Source organism: Cucurbita moschata, unplaced genomic scaffold (genome assembly GCF_002738365.1).
Source record: "Cucurbita moschata cultivar Rifu unplaced genomic scaffold, Cmos_1.0 Cmo_Scf00002, whole genome shotgun sequence".
NCBI lineage: Eukaryota > Viridiplantae > Streptophyta > Magnoliopsida > Cucurbitales > Cucurbitaceae > Cucurbita > Cucurbita moschata.
This window is the reverse complement of record NW_019268518.1, coordinates 6863548-6884611: the sequence shown is the minus strand read 5'-3', so window position 1 is coordinate 6884611 and position 21064 is coordinate 6863548. Positions and strand designations below refer to the sequence as shown.

The 21064-nt window shown below is 34.8% G+C and overlaps 4 protein-coding genes across 7 annotated transcripts; all 4 read left to right on the top strand.

Annotated features, from left to right (window-relative positions):
• Positions 1–1169: 1169 nt before the first annotated feature.
• Positions 1170–3379, top strand: LOC111461033 (60S ribosomal protein L10-like). The gene is made up of 4 exons (XM_023104466.1): positions 1170–1289; positions 2053–2554; positions 2682–2763; positions 3055–3379. Exons 1-4 carry the CDS (start codon positions 1280–1282, stop codon positions 3121–3123), a joined length of 663 nt encoding a protein of 220 aa, XP_022960234.1. The 5' UTR covers positions 1170–1279; the 3' UTR covers positions 3124–3379.
• Positions 3380–3827: 448 nt separating this feature from the next.
• LOC111461024 lies at positions 3828–6085 on the top strand. Its single transcript, XM_023104455.1, has 3 exons — positions 3828–4540; positions 4755–5027; positions 5630–6085. Exons 1-3 carry the CDS (start codon positions 3929–3931, stop codon positions 5891–5893), a joined length of 1149 nt encoding a protein of 382 aa, XP_022960223.1. The 5' UTR covers positions 3828–3928; the 3' UTR covers positions 5894–6085.
• Positions 5952–10843, top strand: LOC111461044 (thioredoxin H4-1-like). 2 transcript variants are annotated; one of them, XR_002713521.1, is made up of 8 exons: positions 5952–6040; positions 6654–7006; positions 8407–8464; positions 9141–9266; positions 9489–9611; positions 9786–9917; positions 10481–10561; positions 10672–10843. XR_002713521.1 is itself a non-coding variant. In XM_023104477.1 (7 exons), exons 3-7 carry the CDS (start codon positions 8444–8446, stop codon positions 10508–10510), a joined length of 432 nt encoding a protein of 143 aa, XP_022960245.1. In that variant the 5' UTR covers positions 5952–6040; positions 6654–7006; positions 8407–8443; the 3' UTR covers positions 10511–10843. The 2 variants fall into 2 exon arrangements, 1 of the variants encoding a protein (XP_022960245.1); XM_023104477.1 differs by having other exon boundaries at positions 10481–10843.
• A 2028-nt stretch (positions 10844–12871) lies between these two features.
• Positions 12872–15451, top strand: LOC111431199 (protein NETWORKED 4A-like). Of its 3 annotated transcripts, none has more exons than XM_023067776.1 (3): positions 12872–13054; positions 13324–13478; positions 13693–15451. In XM_023067776.1, the coding sequence occupies exons 2-3, from the start codon at positions 13388–13390 to the stop codon at positions 15204–15206; spliced, it is 1605 nt and encodes a 534-aa protein (XP_022923544.1). In that variant the 5' UTR covers positions 12872–13054; positions 13324–13387; the 3' UTR covers positions 15207–15451. The 3 variants fall into 3 exon arrangements, with proteins under 3 accessions (XP_022923544.1, XP_022923552.1, XP_022923535.1); XM_023067784.1 differs by having other exon boundaries at positions 13316–13478; XM_023067767.1 differs by having other exon boundaries at positions 13283–13478.
• The last annotated feature ends 5613 nt before the right edge of the window (positions 15452–21064 follow it).

The following is a 21064-nucleotide window of genomic DNA, read 5'->3' as shown; positions in this document are numbered from 1 at the left end:
TTTCTGTTTTTTGTTTGAAATTTTGTATATATTCGTTGAATTTTTTCCAAACTAATAAATGTTTAGACCTTTTTTTTTCTTTTTAATATAATGAAAAAAATAGAATTGTTTTTTAGATAAAATTTAAGGGTTTATAGATAATTAATGGGTAGATTTTTCTTTTTATTTTTTAAAACTATATAAAAGTTTTTAACATTTTAGTCTAATATTTTAAAATACGAGAGTAAAAAAAAATCGATACACATAACTAAAGCAATCCTCAATATATTAAATTATAATTAAATTTTTTATTATTTAAACAAAATATGTGCCTTCTTTTAGTGGTTTAATCATTAAAAAAACATGTATTTAAACAATTTTATATTTAGTGTCTTCCTGAAATTTTCTTAGAAAAATACGTGACCTAAGAAAAACGTATTAAAAAGACTCAGGGTTAGTCTTTGTGAATAGACTTTGCTCTTATGAGCAGTTTAAAACAAGTAGCATGGTAATGTCGCTTAAAGTTAAATGTTTGGTTTCGAGCAATTAATGCTTGATTTCATCCTTTAAATTTTCATACATAATTGCGAGTAACAAAATCATGCTAAAATAATTCGTGCTGGTTTATGTGAATAATTTATACCTTTTGAACTAATTTAAAACAAATAACATGGTAACGTTGCAAGAAAATGTAAGGAAACGTTGGGGTCATCATGGGTGGACTATAGTATAAATCTTAATTTGAATTTTGAACATAGAGCGTTACATGTGTATAAACATGTTATTGGAGCTATTAAAACCTTAGCGTAGCCGTATGCGTCACTGTGCTCAAAAAATATTTCACTCATGGATTGAAACAATATACTTCGGTTGACGTTGAAAAAATCAAAATTGTCACTAGACGGAAGAAGTTGAAAAAATTTAAACCTTCAACAAATTTTCATATTAATTTTAGTAAAAAAAAATATTAGACTCGTTAATTTCAATTAAATATAATATTACACACAATTTTTCTTTTTAACCAAGGCATAAATTTACCGAAATTCACATTTCATCGTAAAATTTTGAATTAAAATTGACTAAATTTCGCGATTTTAAAGTGAAATTTCATTTTACTCCCAATTTTATTATTCGGTGGTGGGCTTTTTACGGGGCATGCTTCTGGGCTTTTCCGAAATGGCGGTTTGCTCCTTCGTCCTCTGCTCATATATATACACAGTATGAATTAGGGTTTTTGGGACACAGAGAAGTCGGCGAGGTCAAGTTTGAGCAGAGAGAGTCCAAGGAACGTACTCTCGCGATGGGTAGAAGTACGATTTTTTTTTTCCATTTCTTCATCTAATATCTTCTTCCATCTTCCTCTTCAATGATTAATTTATTTGTCCCTCGTAATTTCTGGTTTATATTCGACGCAAAATCGAACTGTCGGAAATGGGTGGACCTTCGTCTGTTCCTCTTTGAAGATGTTGTGCTTTAGCCTTTCTATGATTATTTAAAAAAAAATATAAATCAGTGGTCTTGATGCAGTTAATTTGTTCTATATTTGCAATATTAAAGAATTTTATGATGTTGCAAGCAGTAGGGCCAACTAATATTGATTTTACATTCGGTTCTTAAGATGTAATCTGTTCATCTCACAATAAAATTATTATCATAGTGTAGAGTTGGCATCTATGTAAGGCAGGCTCTTAAGTACGTAAACCCTGCACTGGAATGGGGTTTTTCCTTACCCTTGGAGGAATATTGTTTCTACTTTTGATAATCGCTCTTTAGTTGCAAATGTGTATTATTTAATAGGTGCTTTTGCTCGCTGGAAAATGTTTGTTGTTGATTGTTAGAATATGGAAGTTCTGAAAATTGATGTGTGCGTAGCAAGGCTCATCATGTTCTTTTGAGTTGATGCTCTCTCTCAACTTGTATGCGGGCATCATTATTTTTCCGGACAAGTCACAGCCCTGAATAATTTTTTCTGTTGGCTCATTCTTATTATAATTTGATCATCACAATTCTTTCTGGCTCTATTGTGCGTAAAAGGTTGCTGCCTGATATTCATTAATTTTCATTTTTTTGTAGGACCTGCAAGGTGTTACCGGCAAATTAAAAACAAGCCTTATCCAAAATCCAGGTTCTGTCGTGGTGTCCCTGACCCTAAGATCAGGATCTATGATGTTGGAATGAAAAAGAAGGGTGTGGATGAATTTCCATTCTGTGTTCATCTAGTGAGTTGGGAGAAAGAAAATGTGTCTAGCGAGGCGTTGGAAGCTGCTAGGATTGCCTGCAATAAGTACATGTCTAAGTTTGCCGGGAAGGATGCATTCCACTTGAGGGTCAGGGTGCACCCCTTCCATGTTCTGCGGATTAACAAGATGCTTTCATGTGCTGGGGCTGATAGGCTCCAGACTGGTATGAGAGGTGCTTTTGGCAAACCACTAGGAACTTGTGCAAGAGTGGCCATTGGGCAGGTTCTTCTTTCAGTTCGCTGCAAGGATAACAACAGCCAGCATGCACAGGAGGCCCTACGCCGTGCTAAGTTCAAATTCCCTGGTCGTCAGAAGATCATTGTCAGTAGGAAGTGGTATGAATTTTTGCATTCCCTCTCTCTCTCTCTCTCTCTCCGTAGCCAAACGAGATGTGTTTTTGTTGCTTGTGGAGCAATTTGTGAAAGTTTCCTTGACTGATTTACAAAATCTTCAAATTTCCAGGGGATTCACAAAGTTCAGTCGGGCCGAATATCTGGCTTATAAGGCAGAGAACAAAATTGTGCCGGATGGTGTCAATGCCAAGGTTAGCTATATTGCATTCATCCCATACGCTTGCTATCCTGTTGTTTGGACGTTGGGTTAGCTCTGTCTATGAGTATGCTACTTCTTTTGTGAAAATTATAATTGCATGGAATTGATGACTTTTTACATTAAAAAGCATATGATCAGCTAAGATATTAACTGGGTCGTAGAATCATGTTTGGTCTTGTGATATTTTATTTGGTCCTTCATCCCGATGAAACGCCATAATATGGTCAATATGTTTATTTTTGAGTTGTTAACTGATGGAGTTGCAACTGGGCTTTGCTTGCAGCTTCTTGGATGCCATGGACCCTTAGCAAACCGTCAACCTGGAAGAGCTTTTCTACCTCAAGCTGTCTAAGCGCAGCTACTTGTTTTGTTTTTAGGTGTTTTTGTTTTCTTTTTTGACGCTTGGAACAAATCTATATTATCATGTTGTGTGTCTGTATTAACTCACTAGTCTGGCTGTTATATTGCTTAAAAATGTTGGAGATACCAAGGAAAGCCAAAACAACCTTTTCTTTTCCCTCTATTTCTCGTTCTGCTGAACTTTCATAGAAATTATTTTTACCATTCCAATCTTGATGAATCGAAAGTAAGAAAAATGGTTCCAACGAGTTTATTTCATTACTAGGATGAATGTTTCAGGGAAGTGTTGTGTATTTTCAACATCATCATACTAGTTCCACTTTCATTTTATGCAAAATTTACAATTTTAGTGAATGAAATGTTAAGTTTTATTTCATTTTAGTCCTATTAAATGTTTAAATTTAGTCTTATTGCAGTTAAGTTCATTACTAATTGCTTAAATAATAGTATAAGGGTAGATAGAACATGAACATATGAAGTTCATAATTATTTTTTTAAAAAGAGTTCGGGCCATGAGAACAATTTTTAGGAATTGTGAGATTAAAATGTTATTTCAACCACACTAATCAACAACAATCCAAATAAATTTTGTACAATTTAACGATATAAATTATTTTCTTGGTACTTTACTAATTTATTATTATTATTTTTTTTTTAATAGGCAAACATCGTGTTTGGGCTATTGAGTTATATTTTTTCTTCTATTCGCTGCGGTCATCTCCTCCTCTTAAGTCCAGCTTTTCTTGGACAACATCACTTCTACCGGCGTTGTGTGAATTTCTCCGGATTCTTCCTTCATGCTCTCCAAAATCTCAAAACCCTCTCAAAGGGTTGTCGAGGGTCTTCTCGCCCTCAGGCTCAGACTCCATTTCAGTCATCATCCGATCACCTCCTCCAATGCCCGCCCTCCCTTCTCCCCTCTTATTCGGGATCCAATCATCAGAAATTCCTCCTCCTCGGCCTCCTCGTCTCCATCGAAATTCCCTTCAAACCCCATTTCTTCAAATCTTGGTTTGTCCCAAATCCTCTATACTCCCAAACTCCCCGCCGGAAATTCTTCTTTAGCTACTAATTTCAATGCCTTCCGTTCTGCTTCTAGGTTTAGATTGTTCTCTGCTAAGACTCCGGGTTTTGGAGGTCAAATCAATGGAAATTTCGCTAAGAAGGTCCTTGATAAGCCCGCTGCGGCTGTTAGCTCCGCATTTTCTCGGTATCGGGAAGCCATAGGGTTGCAAATCGAGGCTTTCTTCAGGAGAAACTATCTAGTTCTTCTGGGGTTTGGAGCAGTTCTTGTCTGTGCATTGCTTTGGAGGATTATGTTCGGTATTGCCAACACCTTTATTGGGTTCTCTGAAGGCATGGCCAAGTATGGATTTCTCGCTTTATCTTCAGCTATCGTTGCTTTTGCTGTGAGTTTTCTCTATGATCTCTTCGCCCCATGTTGCCTTAATTTTGTAAGAAACTGAATTTACTGATGCTTTGCCTGCCTTGCCCGTAGAGATGAGACTAAGATCACAAATTACTCAAAGGCTTTAGCATTCTTATATTTGTTATTGATTTGTGCTCTGTAGAGATCTGGGTTTGTGAAAATTGAATCTTAGAGTTCATTATTTTGATTTGAAGGGTCTGTATCTGCGGTCTAGATTGACAATCAATCCTGATAGAGTTTATAGAATGGCGATGAGAAAGCTGAATACGTCAGCAGGAATTCTTGAGGTTATGGGTGCCCCTCTTTCAGGATCAGACTTGAGAGCCTATGTGATGTCTGGAGGTGGGTTAACTCTGAAGAACTTCACGCCAAATCGTAGGAGCAAGCGATGCTTTCTTATCTTTCCCATTAGAGGTTCTGAAAGGAAGGGTCTTGTCAGCGTTGAAGTCAAAAAGAAGAAGGGCCAGGTTTGCTTTTTTACCTTGCAACTTCCCTATATGTTTTCTTGGCGAAGCTCTTATATTATCCTCCTTACGCTTTCCCTTCGAGAGTTTTTCCTCTTTAGGCACATCGCTCGGTGTCTGTCTCTAGTACCATTTGTAACCACCCATGTCCACCGCTAGCAGATATTATTCTTTTTGGACTTTCCTTCGAGGATTTCTCCTTAAAGTTTTAAAACGCGTATGCTAGGGAGAGATTTCCACACCTTTATAAGGAATGCTTCGTTCTCCTCTCCAACCGTTTGATGTGGGTTGAAGAGAAGAACGTATAACCCCCATGGGTTTGACCTAGTAGTCAATAAGAGTCGAGTAAAAAATAAAGAGTTTAGAGGGAATGAGTTCAAGTGATGATGGTTCCTTACCTAGAATTTATTATCCTATGAGTTAGCTTGACAACCAAATGTAGTAGGTAAATGGTTGTCCCGTGAGAATAGTCGAGTACATGCAAGCGGACATAGACACTCGCGAATATTCCAAAACCACCCTTATTAGGCAATTCAGTTTGATGTTGTATACATGAGAAGAACGATTTTAGTCTTTTTAATAAATGGTCTTCTCCTTATCTACAGTATGATATGAAGCTACTAGCAGTCGACATTCCGATGGCATCGGGTCCCGACCAGCGACTATACCTGATTGGAAACGAAGAAGAGTACAAAATAGGTGGTGGACTAATATCAGAACTAAGGGACCCTGTTGTAAAAGCAATGGCAGCTACCAAGGAATTTGATGATCTTGATCAAATTGAGGAAAAGGAGGATGCCGAGAGAGAGCGTCGAGAGGCAGAGAGAAAGCAGCAAGAGGAGACCGAAAAACTCGAGAAAAGGCGATGAAATCTTTCGTTCTCTTCAGATTTTGCCACGCAGTTTGTGTTCCCATTGTGTTTTTTTGTAGCAATTCTTCAGGTGTTCTTCAAGGTTCACTTTTGAGCTTGTGCAAGATTTCCTTTGAAAAGTTCTCAAAAGGTTCATACCTGCCAAGTAAGTTCGTTGAATAAAGCTTGCAATGGCTTTCTTTCATGTTTATGCACCTATTCTTTTGCCTCTCATTTTCACTACTTCAATACAAAATAGTATTTATCAGTTTTTTTTTAATATTTTTTTAACATCAAGAAAATTCGAATATTTATTTATTTTCTGGTCCAAAATATTCATTTTTTAAAATAAAACTCATTTTAAGTTTAAAAATTATCTCATTAAGATGGTATTAAAATGATTTTGAAATTACACTCCAAGTTTAAATAGGTTAATGACATTAATCATAAAAATTAAAAATTTCAAGAAATTATTAGATATAAAATAAAAAAATTTAAGAAATAATTAAATACAAAATACAAAATTTTAAAATTTATTATTTAATTTTAAAATTTATTAGAATAATAAATTTAAAGATTAGTACAATGTTATGATATTGGACTAAATAAACAAAAAAATTGACTTAATAAACAAAAAGTTAATAATAAGAGAATTATATTAAAATAAATACATTAAAGAAGGACAAAAAGGATGGTAACAAAATTCTCCCGCCAGTTCTTAGTATATAAGAGCTTTTACATTACCTAAATCCGTATTTGAAACATCAGCTCTCTAACAGATTTGTGCCCAAATTTTTTTGAGGAATCTCAAATTTTGGATTCAACGGAAGGAAGTTATCTTATGATCGGTGCAGCTGTATTCATGTTCATCCGATCGTGACATGTGGAAGTTGATCTCTGTTCTGATCCATTGCCGCAAAAATTGGCTTGTTCTCCTCGATAATTTTTCCTCTGCTCTGACATTCTTCTTTCTCCTTCAACCAACGCACTTCGGCCTTTATTAGACCGCCATTTCTCTAAATTTTCGTTTTCTTTTTCGTCCTCTTCCTTCTCCTGACGCTGATTCTTCTGAGATTTCAGCATCGGCTTCAATGACGAGTTGTACAAGATGCTAAATCAACGCTATCGCGAGGTAAAAATGTTTTGTCCATGCTTATATGGAGAAGGAAATTATATTTATTCGATTCAACCTAAAATTCGCGAATATGTCAATTCTTTTGCGCTCATTGTTTGTATTGATTGATTACGAACCATTTGTGTTATTTATTTATTTTTTTTTATTTTTTTTGTGTTTTTGTTCTCTCTGATTCTTTATCCTTTGTTGAATGTCTGCATCTTACATTTGCTTCTGAAGTGAAATGGAATCCTCTGTTTTGATGCTGTGCGGCTATGGTTGTCCTTGTATTTGGATTCCGCAGTTTTTTCTGAAAAATTCGACGAGAGATCGTTTTTGGGAATACTTGAGGGATAAATTTTCGAAGTTGGTTTTAGGATTGTGATTGAATAGTTTGTAGGAACTAATGTATTGAGGTTGAAATCTCTATTCGTGATTTTGAAAGATAATTCTAACGAATGTTTTAATTTGATTTTTATCCCCTAAAGAACAGGACTGTGTTATTAACAGTGTCTGAATCATCCTTTTTCACGAATGTTGTATTGATTATTGTTGTCCTATATCTTTGTTTCCATGAAAGGAAAAAAAAAAGTTCACCTAGAAATCATTTCTTATGGTGATAACATATTAAATTTTTTTTTAATTAGACTGAGAATCGAGAAACATTTCCCTTATGGAGGATAGTTTTCTTAAATAAGTTATCAAATATATATGTTTCAAATGTGCGCATTAAAGTCAAATTGTGCATAGCTTAATTGATGACCTTTCTAAAGGAAGAAAGTTCAAAACAGTTGAACTAAAGAAAAAAAGAATAATAATATTAAGAAACAACGAGGGAGGCATTACATCGTCCTCTTGTTACCTTCCCTTTACATGGCTTAAGGTCATGGTCCATAAAAATATTTGTATGATGTGACTTAACACTCCCCTGTTTAAACCGATGAGAAAAAAGAATTGGCATGTAACTTAGCTACTGGATGTTTCCATGTGTTGGATTTCATGGTCTTGCACTTGATACCTATGTTAATTTCTTTTTGACTTGTGCTTGGAAAAGACTTAGTTTGGTTGAGTTTGAACTTTGAAGGCACGTTATCCCACTTGCGAGGTCAATTTACCAATAACAAATTTCGTCCCATTTTAGTGCAAAAATAGATCGCATATGAGTAGAAACCTACCTGTACCCTCCTCATCTTATCTTAAGAATTCTTATCCTAAGGGGTTAGAACAAAAATAACAATTGCACAAAGCAAAAGGAAAAAGAAGTTCAAAATAGTGTTTCGTGAAACTTGAACATAGTGTAAGAATTTTTCTTCAAGTTTCAAGTGCTACTAATTGCATCCTGCAGGCTCCATTGGAAAATGAATTAATATCTAATCCTGCATGTACTTTTGACTGATACATATCCTGCAACTTAACAGGTATCCTGTTTGGAAACAACCTTAATTTTTCATTTCAATGGGAAACTGCTGGACTAAGGTAAGCCTGGCTGGAAGTTCATCTCTTTTCCTTGGTCGTATGTTTTCAGGGTCTTATATTGGATTTCTGTTGTATGCTCTCTGCTTTATTTTGTTTGCTAGCCCTGAAGTTTCTGATCGTCCTTTGTATATTTTGTTTTTATTCATCAAGTTCTTGGGTCACCTTGGGTCCATATAAGACATAACCAAGTGGAGGTTTGAGAGAAATAACACTTAGCTTCTGAGGATTCTTTATCGTTCAGAATCATGCAAGTCCACTAAATTTTCAGAGGATCAAAATTTCCCTCTTTAATTATCATATCTGAACTCTCTTTTTCTTAAAGATTTTTTAACAAATCTACTTTAAAGAGATTTATTGTGAAATTCTTATATGAAGTTCCACTTCCTTGTTCGCCGATAGTCAAGGTTGATTTATTCGACTTCCCCTTCATTTACATGATGTCAACGTTAAGTGTTGGAGTGTTACTGTTCAAGTTTTGGCAATCATCCTTGATACCCATAGTCTGAAAATTTCTTGAACGTGGTCCTCTTCTGATCATTAGATGCATGATTAGACCATAGGTTTTAATTTCTTTGTCATATCTTTAACGTTGTAAAATTGAGAACCGTGTTGTTTCAACCTGCTCAAATAAATTCTGTCTTCTAAGTGAGTTACATCCACACTTGACATTCTGTAGGTTTTCAGTAGTGATCAAGAAGACTATGCTGAAGTCCAGAATGTTGATAGCAAAAACGTACATCTCATTGGGTCGATGGAGAAGTGGGAGGCGAAGCTTTTGGAAGCGACCAGAGATGGCAAGATTGTAAGTTTCTCCCTATATACTATTTCTTCAATGTGAGGATGACGAATGAATTTCTAGTCCACTCATTCATTTTTAAAACCTCGATCCTGTTCAAGTAAGGTGGTCTAGTCCTCTTAGTTTTTTGTGTTTGGCATTTAACAAATTCAGGATGTTTTTTTCTTTATATAAGTGAATCGTGAAGAAAAATATACAGAGTTCTTTTACCTTAAAACTATGGAACAGGTCATTGCAAATTTCAGTGCATCATGGAGTAGACCTTGTAAGTCCATGACGCCAGCATATTGTGAGCTTGCTGATAAGTATACTTCCATGGTGTTTTTGGCCATTGATGTCGATGAGCTAGCTGTAAGTAAAAACACGTTTTGGTTGCCCTTCGTTTATTTATATAAATTCGTGTTTTTAGAGGCGTTGAAGATGAGTATGAATCTAGCTCCCTAGTCCTAATTTAAACTAATAAGGGTCTAGCACTTTATTGTTTTCTATTGCGAATTGATTGGAAATTTCTTGGACTGATCTCAGGAGCTCAGTAAATCTTGGGACATCAAAGCCACTCCAACATTCGTGTTCTTTAAAGATGGTCGCCAAGTAGATAAATTAGTAGGAGCTGACAAGTCAGATCTGCAACAGAAGATAACTGCAATGGATGAATCGGTAATGAAATCTCAGAGTTGATAACTTTTTCTTCCTCATTTATTATCATACATAATACATTCACGCATAGAAATCTAAAAGCACAAAAAGATAAAAGAGGAAATCTTTTCGGCTTTATTATCACATGTCATTGTGAAATTTATTCATATTCGAGGTTTAAATCAATCTTTATGGTTCCTTGCTTGCAAGACAACACGATGTACTTTTATCAAATGCAATGCAATTTGAAGCACTTACCAAACTATAATTGTTGTCTCATTGTTCAATCACGAGAATTTTAAAGCTTATTGTAGCATATAAAAAATATGCCCCTCCCCTTGTTTAGTTACATCCCGTTGAAGCAGCAACTTTTACAAGCAAACCAAAGAGAGCAGAGATGGTTTGGAGAAAAAGGGACCGTGATCAGTATCAAAAAGCTAAAGGATCAATGGGTCAAGTTTTACTTCAATTACTTAAAATACGTTTGGTTTCTGATAGCCATCCCTTTATCATGGCTTCTTATTGCTATGGTTTTATCATTCGATCATACATTGTTCTTATATACACTCGTTTCACTTTATCAGCACCCGTTCTATGCCTCCGGTTGGACCTGACCTTGGAAGCATGGTGGCCAGCGTCAAATCCGTTCACGACAGAGGTTAGAGGTGCGATGCCTTCTAAGTTCGTTTTAAGATTAAACAAATCTATATTTAGATCGTTAAGTTCTACGCAAATTTTAGAATCAAAACTGAGGAACTGAGTGAAAACTACTTAGGTTTTGGGTACTTCGTGGGGGGACTCGTGTGATAGGCTATTTTGCGGTGGAATTCCCCTTTGATGACAGCAGTGGTGGGAGGGTGTTGGGTTCCTCCTATAGTCCAAATTCTACGTCATAAGCATCCCCAAACTCGGATAAGTCTGGTACTCCCTACACATTTTACCAAAAACAAAAGCAAACGCTAACCATCATAATTAAAATGATTAACTCGTTAATAATAGCCTAATCCTCTTGCTCTTTGTTAAGATAATATAAAACCGTTGACCAATATTTGTAGGACGCGAGGCCCAATCTAAAATTGCAGTGGATTTAATCCAAAAAGATAGGTACCCTAAACCTTATCTCCTTCCTTCCCATTAGACGGTAATCTCTTACCCTTTGAGAAGCAAGGAATATTGAGATTACACTCAATATGTAGGGAGAGGGGCAATGACAGGGAAAGGAAAATAGAATTGAATAAACGAGACATATCAAATTTCGATTGGGCCACGTGGACAACAAAAATTCCTGTATTCCTATAAATTGAATGTTGAGCATGGGTTGATGGTATCTGAGCATTATGGTATTGCTTTTAAAAGAGGAGAATTAGTAGACACTAGAGAGATAGATTCCGACAGTGAACAAATGAATTGACCATTTAATTTGAAAGAAGAGACTCAACAATTTTTTGGATTGAATGGAGAGAAAAGATTCAACATCTGACAGTTTAACCAAGACCACAAAATAGTTTGGTTAAAGGGTGTCCCTTTAAAATTGGTGGTCACCGCTGAATGGAATGAAAGAGATTTATTATGGATTATAGATGAGGGAATAGGGAAAGAGAAGTGTAGGGAAGTAAATTGGGGGCATTTAGAGAGGGAGCTGGTGGAGTAAATTGGGGGCATTTAGAGAGGGAGCTGGTGGCAATGGCAAGCCCACGTTTGGGTGTCTCCCTCCATTACCGAGCATTTTCCCCACACTTCTTCTACCCCTCAAACATGGATCAATCCCCCTCTCTCTCTCTCTACGAAACTACAATTATTTTGCTCATTTGGCTATCAAGTAGTGATAAAGTTTCCACTTTTTTAACCAAAATGGGTCTCTTCCATCTGACCCATTATCTCACTTTTCATCAACCTAATTATTGAAGAGCTGTTTTGTCGAAATTAGGTCTTTCGTAACGTACATATATTACAAAATTAACGGATTCAATTTTATAATTAATAGATTTTTTAAATTTTATAAAAATGTTGAATGTCTTATAGATATATTAGACACAAAATTGAATAAGTTTATAAATTTATCTAACACAAAAGTGAGAAGACTTTCTGAGAAATTTATAATTTAGTTATTAGATTATAAATTTAAATGTAAATTTAGTTGATAAGTTGGTTTATCTAGTTTGTTAGATTTGACGTGCATATAGATTTGTTAGTTATACAATCACTTTTTTTCTTAGAAAGGTGGGGGATTACACCATTATTAAAGTGCATAGTTTTTTAGTTTAATAATTATAAAGATGGAAATGTTAGGAATGGATGGAGAAATCTCTTATTCTATTTAATAATAAAATTGACTATTATATAGCGTTACAATCAAGTACGACGTCACTAAATTTAATTCAAATAACCAAATCTAATCTAATCCAAATAACCAAATCTAATCTAATCCACGACTTTAGAATGATAATCTTATTATATTTATTCCGTGTGTTCGAATTGATTTCAATAATAAAAGTTTAATTAAACCGTAGAACGGTAGCTAAAAAATTAAGTAATTATATTTATAACATTAATAATAGATATGCATAAAGAGAGTAAATTTGGTAGGGAGATATAAATTAAATATATTGTTTAAAAAGTTGAAACATGTTAATCCAATAATATTTTAAAAAGATCTATATTAAGGGTATTATAAAAAAAAAATTAATTTTTAAAATATTTTTATTAAATATATTTTTAAAGAAGTTGAGGGATATTTTGGGAATATTTTTTAAACAATAATGGTAAGGTATAAATTTTAAAATATTTTTATTAATTTAATCTAATAACAAATATACATAGAGAGAGGGCAGAGGGACAAATTTGGTAGAGGGATATGAAAGAGGAAAAAGAGCGGTAAGATGAGAAGAAGACAGAATTTGAAAAAGGGAATCTTAAAGCTCTCGTTATTTCCACAATTTTTGAATATTAAATGTCATTTAGCCTCCTGTCTCTACGCTCTCTCTCTCTACTGTGATATGTTCTTACTTTCTCCAAACTTTTCTCATTGTAATCTTCGTTTCTTCGCTCTCAATCCGCCCCCACCTTCCCCCTATCAATCGCACTCGCTTTTCAACTTTCTTTCTTCGAATTGAATTCCGGATCTCTCTGCGCTCTTCATCAACTTGGAAGTTCATCAGGTACTGCCTCCTCTGCCTTTCTTTTCAGATTTGTTTAAAGAATTGGTTCCTCTAGTGTACTGCTTTTGAATTTGTGTTGTTTTGGAGTAGATTCTTCGGTGATTGGTTGTAAATATGGAGATTTCTTTTCGTTTGACCTTCTTAATGAGTTTCATTTCAGATGTGTGGTTTTGTGGATGGTTTCTGCATATCAACTTGTATTTCTTAATTTTTAGCTGCTTGTCATAGGTTATTCCGCTATTTGATTAACTGGTACTATAACCTTGAAGAAATTGTTCGAGGTTCTTTTTCGAAGGCTTTCCTGCAGATTTTTTTACCGGTGCTTGTGATCGTATGGAAAATTCGGAATTGAAGAAGCTGAAACCATTGTGGCCTGAGGATGACATTCAGAACAGATCTAAATGGCTATCAAATAATCTTGAAGGTAAAGCAGAATTTGTGATTGAGTTTTCTGTTGTTACTTGTTCAATCATAACGTGATTAGTCTTCGTTCTTTAGTGGTAGGAAGTGTTATTAGGCTCACATCGGTTTCTACATGTACAAAACTCTCTTCTATTCCTTTTCTCGTTCTCTCTAAGTAGTGTCTCGCGCAGAACTTTGAAACGTATGAAAATAATTAGAAAGCTTCTCTATAACAGAAATGACTCGGAATGTTGAGCAGATGCTGAAGGCGATGAAAGAAAATAGTGATAATTTTCCGAAAAGTGCTGATATGGATTCTCAAGTTGAGGAGTTCTCTCGCTTGTATCAATCGTTGGTTGGAAACGTGTTATCGCCGGAGCTACAATTGCAGGTACCTGTTTATTCTGATTGTGGATCTCCTCAAGGCACTCCAGAATTAAGTTTGAACCAAAAACAGGATTTCAATATGTCCAGCAATAGAGGCTTGGATGTCTCTTTTGACTCAGGTGGTGGTAGCTCCAGCCTTTCTCTGAAGGACGGAAGTGAATCTTCTTCTTCTTCTTCTTCTTCTTCTTCATCGGACTCTGAATTAGAATCTGTCGACAATCCCTATGCGGTTTCACGTGATCAAAGAGATGGTCAAGGGCAGAAGAAAAAACTTCTTGAGCTACAAACTGAGCTTCCTTCTAAAATTAGAGGGGCATTATGGGGGGATGAGGAAGACAAGGTAAATTATGATGAGTTGTACGAAAGAATCGCCAGACTTGAGGAAGAACTAAAAGTATCAAATATAAAGCTTCAGTCGTCTGAGAATGAGGTAGCTAGATTAAAGAGTGAGGTTGAGAAGAATGAAACAGCAATTTTGCTATCAGAAGGCTTGCAGGCTCAGCTTGAGTCAGCTGAAAAAGACAAGCAACAAATGGAGACCGATCTCCGAGTAGAAAAAAGGCGAGTTCTGGAGCTGGAACGTCAAATAGAACAATTGGAAACTCGGAGCTTAGAATCTAATTCCAAAATTGAGAGATTGAGTGAAGAGATAGAAACGTGCAAAGAAATTATCAAGAGTTCAGATGACAAGACCACAAGGCTTACGCATGAACTCGAAACTACAAAATCTAACCACCATTTTCAGATCAAGGAATTAGAAACTGCTTTTCAAGTTTCACAGGAGCGATTCCATGCTGAGAAAGAACAGATGCAGATAGATATTCTCAGGCAAGTTGAAGCTGATAAAACTGAAATGAGAGCCCTCCACAACGCTCACGAGACAGCTTTGCAAAGGGAGATTAGTCAGTTAAAGGAAGAACTTTTTTCAAGAAGCGAAAGTTTGGCAGCCTTGAATAGAACCCACGACGAACTCAAGCTCAAATATGATATGCTAATGGCTGAGAAAGATGACATAAGTGCCATGGTTAACACACTTCTAGCAGATAAAGAATCCAGAAAATCTCAGGTCCAAGAATTGGAGGATCACCTTCAAATTCTCCAAGCAGAGAAGGAGGGCTTGATTGCAAGATCTGAAAGCCAGAACAAACAAATTGATGATCTGAAATCGAAACTCTCAGAGTTACAGGAAGAAGTGAAAATTCAAAAAACTATGTTAGAGGATGGGGCTAAGGGGAAAAAGGAGGCCATAAGGCAGCTCTGTTTCTCGTTGGAGCACTACAGAAGTGGCTATCAAGAGCTTCGTGAAGCATTCATTGGGCACAAGCCGCGTCCAGCACTCTCTGCGTTGGTCGGTTGCCTGTAAGATCCCTCAAACATATTACCATGTCCGATTTTCTGTTCTATATGCTTTCTTTTGTGTTTATGAGCATCATTATTTAGTTGATTTTTTAACGTAGGTCAAGAACAATTGAATATTATGTTAAAAAATTTAAACCAGTTGTAAGGATGGACATTTGACAGCTTTGGTTTAACATTGAGCATCCAAAAAGCTGCATATATTTGCTGGAGCATGATCATGCTTCCACCTGCATTCGCTTGTGCATCTCTGAAACTGGGATCTTTGCTTGCAACTACAAACTTCTGTATCACTAATAATTTTGTTTTTAAGTTAACATTTCAAAACTTATTTATTTTTTTTTACCATCATGAATTAGGCTAATGATTACTAGTAATAATAAGAGCCCTACGAGATTCAGAATAAATTCAATCCATGATGGCCACTAATATTTAAAATCCTCTACTTTTTCTTAGAATCAAATTTAGAATCAGACAATCATGTGCACCCAGCTTTCCTTATACAATGAGAGATGCAAATAATAAATGACAATAATTACAAGTGAGAAACTGCTTGTAATTATTGTCATTTATTATTATTTACCTTAAGGATTTAAGTCTTTAAAGTATAAGTTTGTCTACATATTTTTACCATGTACTGGGCAAGAACTTGAGAAGATTTCGTTTCTAGATAACTTTAGAAAAATTAAATAAAAACAAGAAACTAAAAGCAAAAATTATATTCAGTTTAACAAAGGAGAAAGATTTATATATATATATATATATATGTAACAAGAAATAGAGGCAGGGCCTCTGTTGGGTGTGATTCTTTTAGATATTAGGATGGGACAATGGAGTTAGGCCTGACTCACTTTGTGGACCAAGAGACAAAGCCCAATATCAGACAGACAAAATAATCACACATAATAATTATTAATTTACTCCCTACATACTTTTATTTAATTTCTACCTATTATATATATATATATATATATATATATATTTTAAGAGGGTGGGAGAATTTGTTGAACCAATCTAAAGTGATTGGGATAATTAGAAGTTTCACAACTCAACTCAATCCAGTCGTTTATTTTTTGGTTGGGTTTGGTTATCAACTTATATTTATCGTTATATTAATAACCAAAATCTCATAAACCTCATATATCAAACGTTCACAAGTAAAAATAATTATTTTATCGGTTAAAATTGTTAAATATTCTTAATTTTCATAACAAATTAAATTAGGGTATGGAAAGTTGAGTTGTAACGAGAATCTCAAGTTGGTTAGTTTTCTTGATCATAAAAAAAAAAAATGTTGGCGAACAACCCAACCCAACCCAACGTAATGGTTTGGTTGTGTTATTAGTTATATAAGGTGTGCAGGGTAATAGGATTTAAAACTCTCGTAGCTAGTTGATCTATGCCAAAATGAATCGATAGTAAATTAAATAGATTAATGAAGATTGAATATGATCCTTTGATGAATGAAGGTTTTGCAAGTAAGAAAAGTTAATTGAAAAATGAATGAAAAGTAGAAGGAAAAAAAAAAAGGAGGTAGGGAGGGCCTAATGAAGATTTAGAGAGGGGCCAATGGCGATGTGAAGAAGAAGATTCTTTTGTGAAACAGCAATACTACAAATCTACACTAAACCCTAAACCCTAAACCTCCTTCCATGGCTTTCTCTCTCATAAAACTGTGCCCTTTTTTAATGGAGTTAGAGAGAGAGAGAGAAGAAAAGGGTAACGATTTTTGTGTGGGTATTATATATTAGATGGAGGGGTATTATATATTAGATGGAGGGGTATAGATGGAGGGGTATACATGGAGGCATTAAAAGTGTACAGTTTTTGTGTCAGTGCCACTGTTTCTCCCAATCCCCTTTCCCTTCTAAATTTAACCCACAAACACAAACATGAAGATGAGGCAAAAGTGAAGAACTTCATTGCCATTGCTCTCTCTCTCTCTCTCTCTCTCTCTCTCTCTCTCTCTCTTCTTGTGTTAAAGGTGATTGATGATCTCTAATTTGTTCCTCTTTTGTTTTTTCTTTTACAGTTTGTTATAGGTTGAAGAAGAAGCTTGCATGCATGGCATGGCTATCAACTATTTGCTCTGTTTTTATGTTAAAAAGGGATTTGATGGTTACAACAACAACAACTCCCTGTCTTCCACCCACCACAAGGTAACACTATTTTCCTTTTCTTTCACATAAATCACTCCTGCTTCTCTGCCCTTCTATTATACACGAATATGTTCGTCTACCACGTTTTTTCTGTTGAGTATTGTTGAGAGTAAATACCACATTGTTTAATACACGGAATCATCATGGGTATATAACTAAGGAATAACATCTTCATTGCTATGAGACCTTTCCGAAACCACAAAATCAAACCATGACAACTTATATTCAAAGTGGACAATAAGAGCCGTGATTCCTAACATTTCCTATTTGAAAAATTGGATTAACCCAACTTAAAATGTATCGTCTAGGCTCCTAACATTCCCTATTTGAAAAATTGGATCAACCCAACCTAATCTATATCGTCTAGGTTAAACTGAGTTCAAATACATAAAACTTTATAGATTGAGTTCGTTTTTTTTTTTTTGTTAATTTTTAAAAATATTTTTATTTAACTTAATTTTTAACCGGTGTATTTTGGGTATGGGGAAATAAAAAAATTTAAAAAATAGTCTTTATTATTAAAAATTTAAAACTAAGAGGAGGATTTTCTCTAATTTTCATATTTTTTCTTGTGAACTTTTTTCTTTAATAAAAAAAAATCCACATTAATTAGGAAACCATTTCTATCCATTAATTATTTTTAGATAATTTTTTTAAAAAATAATTGGTTAATGATTAAAAATTAGTGTCCTTAATTAGGTAAGTATTAATGGGTTGAACATAAAATATAAATGCTCTTGTCTGTATCTCTAGGTTTTATGTTATGTGACTATAATTATGTCTAACCTCTCCTATATAAATTAGGCCTGCAATTTTTATTAGAGTTGCTATGAACTAACGTCTATCTCTGATTCCTATATTTTCTTTTCCCAAAAAAATAAAAAATAAAATAAAATAAATAACCCAACTTTTGACCATATATTAGGAACCGGATATTCTTAAATTTTATTTACTACGGGTAGACTTGAACTGTTATAAAAATAATTTTTTTTTTTTTTTTTTTTTTTATAAATTTAAACCGGTTTGTTCGAGATTGGATTTACTTTCAATTTTAATGAAATAATTAGAAATTGATTGAAGTCATTATAATTAATTAGAAATATTAAAATAATATTTGTGCTAAAAATCTCAAACAAATTAGAGGTTGAAATCATGTTTAATTATTGATTTGATTAAGAGAAGCCCTCAACAAGGAATCCTTTGGTAATTGAGGGTAAAATTGAAGGTAGAAGTTAAAAAAAAAACTAAATAAACATTAATTTTTATGATGAGATAATGTAAAAAGACAGGGAAATTTAAAAAATAAAAAAAATACAAGGTTGTACTAGTTAAAAATACATAGGACCCACATGCTACATATGTTACCTTGACTTGTCTATATGATCTATGTTGTACTAGGAAAAAAAACCCAACATATTTGGCATTAAATTGTCACATGTTCAAAAATAGGAAGCAAAAACACCTCGTATTACATATGAGCTTGAGCAATGTCACATGATATTGAACTCCAAATTCTTTTAACCTAATTTAGTTTCCAATTTTGGGTCTTACTTAGAGTTCAAATATGAATAGTGGCTCGACGTAGTCCAAAAGAAACAATATAGGCATAGACTTAGTGTGAGATCCTACATTGATTGGAGAGAGAAACGAGTGCGAGTAAGGACATTGGCACCTAAAGGGGTGGATTGTGAGACCCCACATCAGTGGACAGTGGAACGAAACATTTTTTATAAGGGTGTGAAAGTCTTTTACTAACAGACGAGCACCTAAAGGGGTGGATTGTGAGACCCCACGTCAGTGGAGAGGGGAACGAAACATTCTTTATAAGGGCGTGAAAGTCTCTTACTGACAGACGGGCACCTAAAGAGGTGGATTGTGAGACCCTACATCAATGGAGAGGGGAACGAAACATTCTTTATAAGGGCGTGAAAGTCTCTTACTGACAGACGGGCACCTAAAGAGGTGGATTGTGAGACCCTACATCAGTGGAGAGGGGAACGAAACATTCTTTATAAGGGCGTGAAAGTCTCTTACTGACAGACGGGCACCTAAAGAGGTGGATTGTGAGACCCTACATCAGTGGAGAGGGGAACAAAACATTCTTTATAAGGGCGTGAAAGTCTCTTACTGACAGACGGGCACCTAAAGAGGTGGATTGTGAGACCCCACATCAGTGGAGAGGGGAACGAAATATTCTTTATAAGGGTGTGAAAATCTCTACCTGACATACGTGTTTTAAAAACCTTGAGGGGAAGCCCGGAAAGAAAAGTCCAACGAGGACAATGTCTGTTAGCTGTGAGTTTATGTTGTTACGGCTACTTTAGAGTAACATTTTTACGTTAACTTAGAAATATCGATATTATTATACAAATCTCTTTGAATAATTCTTTACTCTCTTAGTATTAGCTAAGTTTTTCCTTTTCTTTTCCGAAACGTAAAAGTATCTATTTCGAAACTGATACGCTACATACCGTGCATCATATTCGAGATATGAAACTATAAGCTAGATTGTATAAATGATTATCTTAACAGTAGCTAAGTATGTTTTATTCTTTTCCAAAATGTTTTAAAAAAACATCTACTTAGAAACATCATATTCATATGACACACATCAAGCTTAGGTCACAACTGGAACAATATTAGATTCAAATCATTAGTGTTTCATTCCAATCTGTTTGCTTCATTAATTACATCAAAAAAGAGAGATAACAAATACATAAAGATATCATAGGGATGATGTCCTAATTCATCACAAAATAACTCAATCTCCCAATGCTTCCATCCTTTTTTTGTGGCACCAAAGCCTTCACTGCTCCAAAGCTGATCTCAAACACTCATGTTGGCTGCACATTTCAACATTTCATACCCATACTTAGATTATATGAGTATCATATGAACAATCTATCCATTCTTATCAGAAAACCGATCAAAAGGGCTTAAATCGAAAGAAATTGATATGTATGCTTGAAAAATGCCTTCATATGACCAAATCATTCCATGTTCATCTTCATTTTCAAGGGATATGCATATTATAAGCTTAATATAGGTAGTTTTCTTCATCTTTTATGTTGGGCTTCATGCCCTTTTCCTTTTTTCAATCGAAAACTCTCGTCATTGTGCCCTAAAAGCTCGTTAAGGATTATTGGGAGAAGAGTCCTACATCGACTAATTAAGGGGTTGATCATAGGTTTATAAGTAAGGATTGGGATACTAGAGCTTATGCTCAAATTGGACAATATCATACGGACCACTGTGGAGATTCGTGGTTCCTAACAAAACTTGAGTTATTTAGGGTTGAGATTTATGGTGATACCAATCCAAAATCAAATATAGTATCAAAGCATTATGTCCAAATAGCTGTTAGCTGAATTTAGAGCTTGGTTAGCTTCATAATTTGAGTTTATTGCTATCATCTTCAACTTCCTTGGCTTCTTGAATGTTCTTCACAGAACTTCAATTGAATTAAATTCGTTGAAGCTCTTTACTAAAGGTTCATGGAACATTTTCCACATCCCAAGTTCCCCTGTCCAACACACACTTATGATTCAAAGGCCTCGATTCTCGTTTTCATAAGTTTAAAACTAAAAACGAAGTCTTCTCTTTCATTCACGGGTGATAGAAGGATCCTCTTAGAATTCTAAACAATCTCCCTATTAGATATGACCCACGACCGAAATATATCGAAACAAACAAAGAAGTAAAAAGA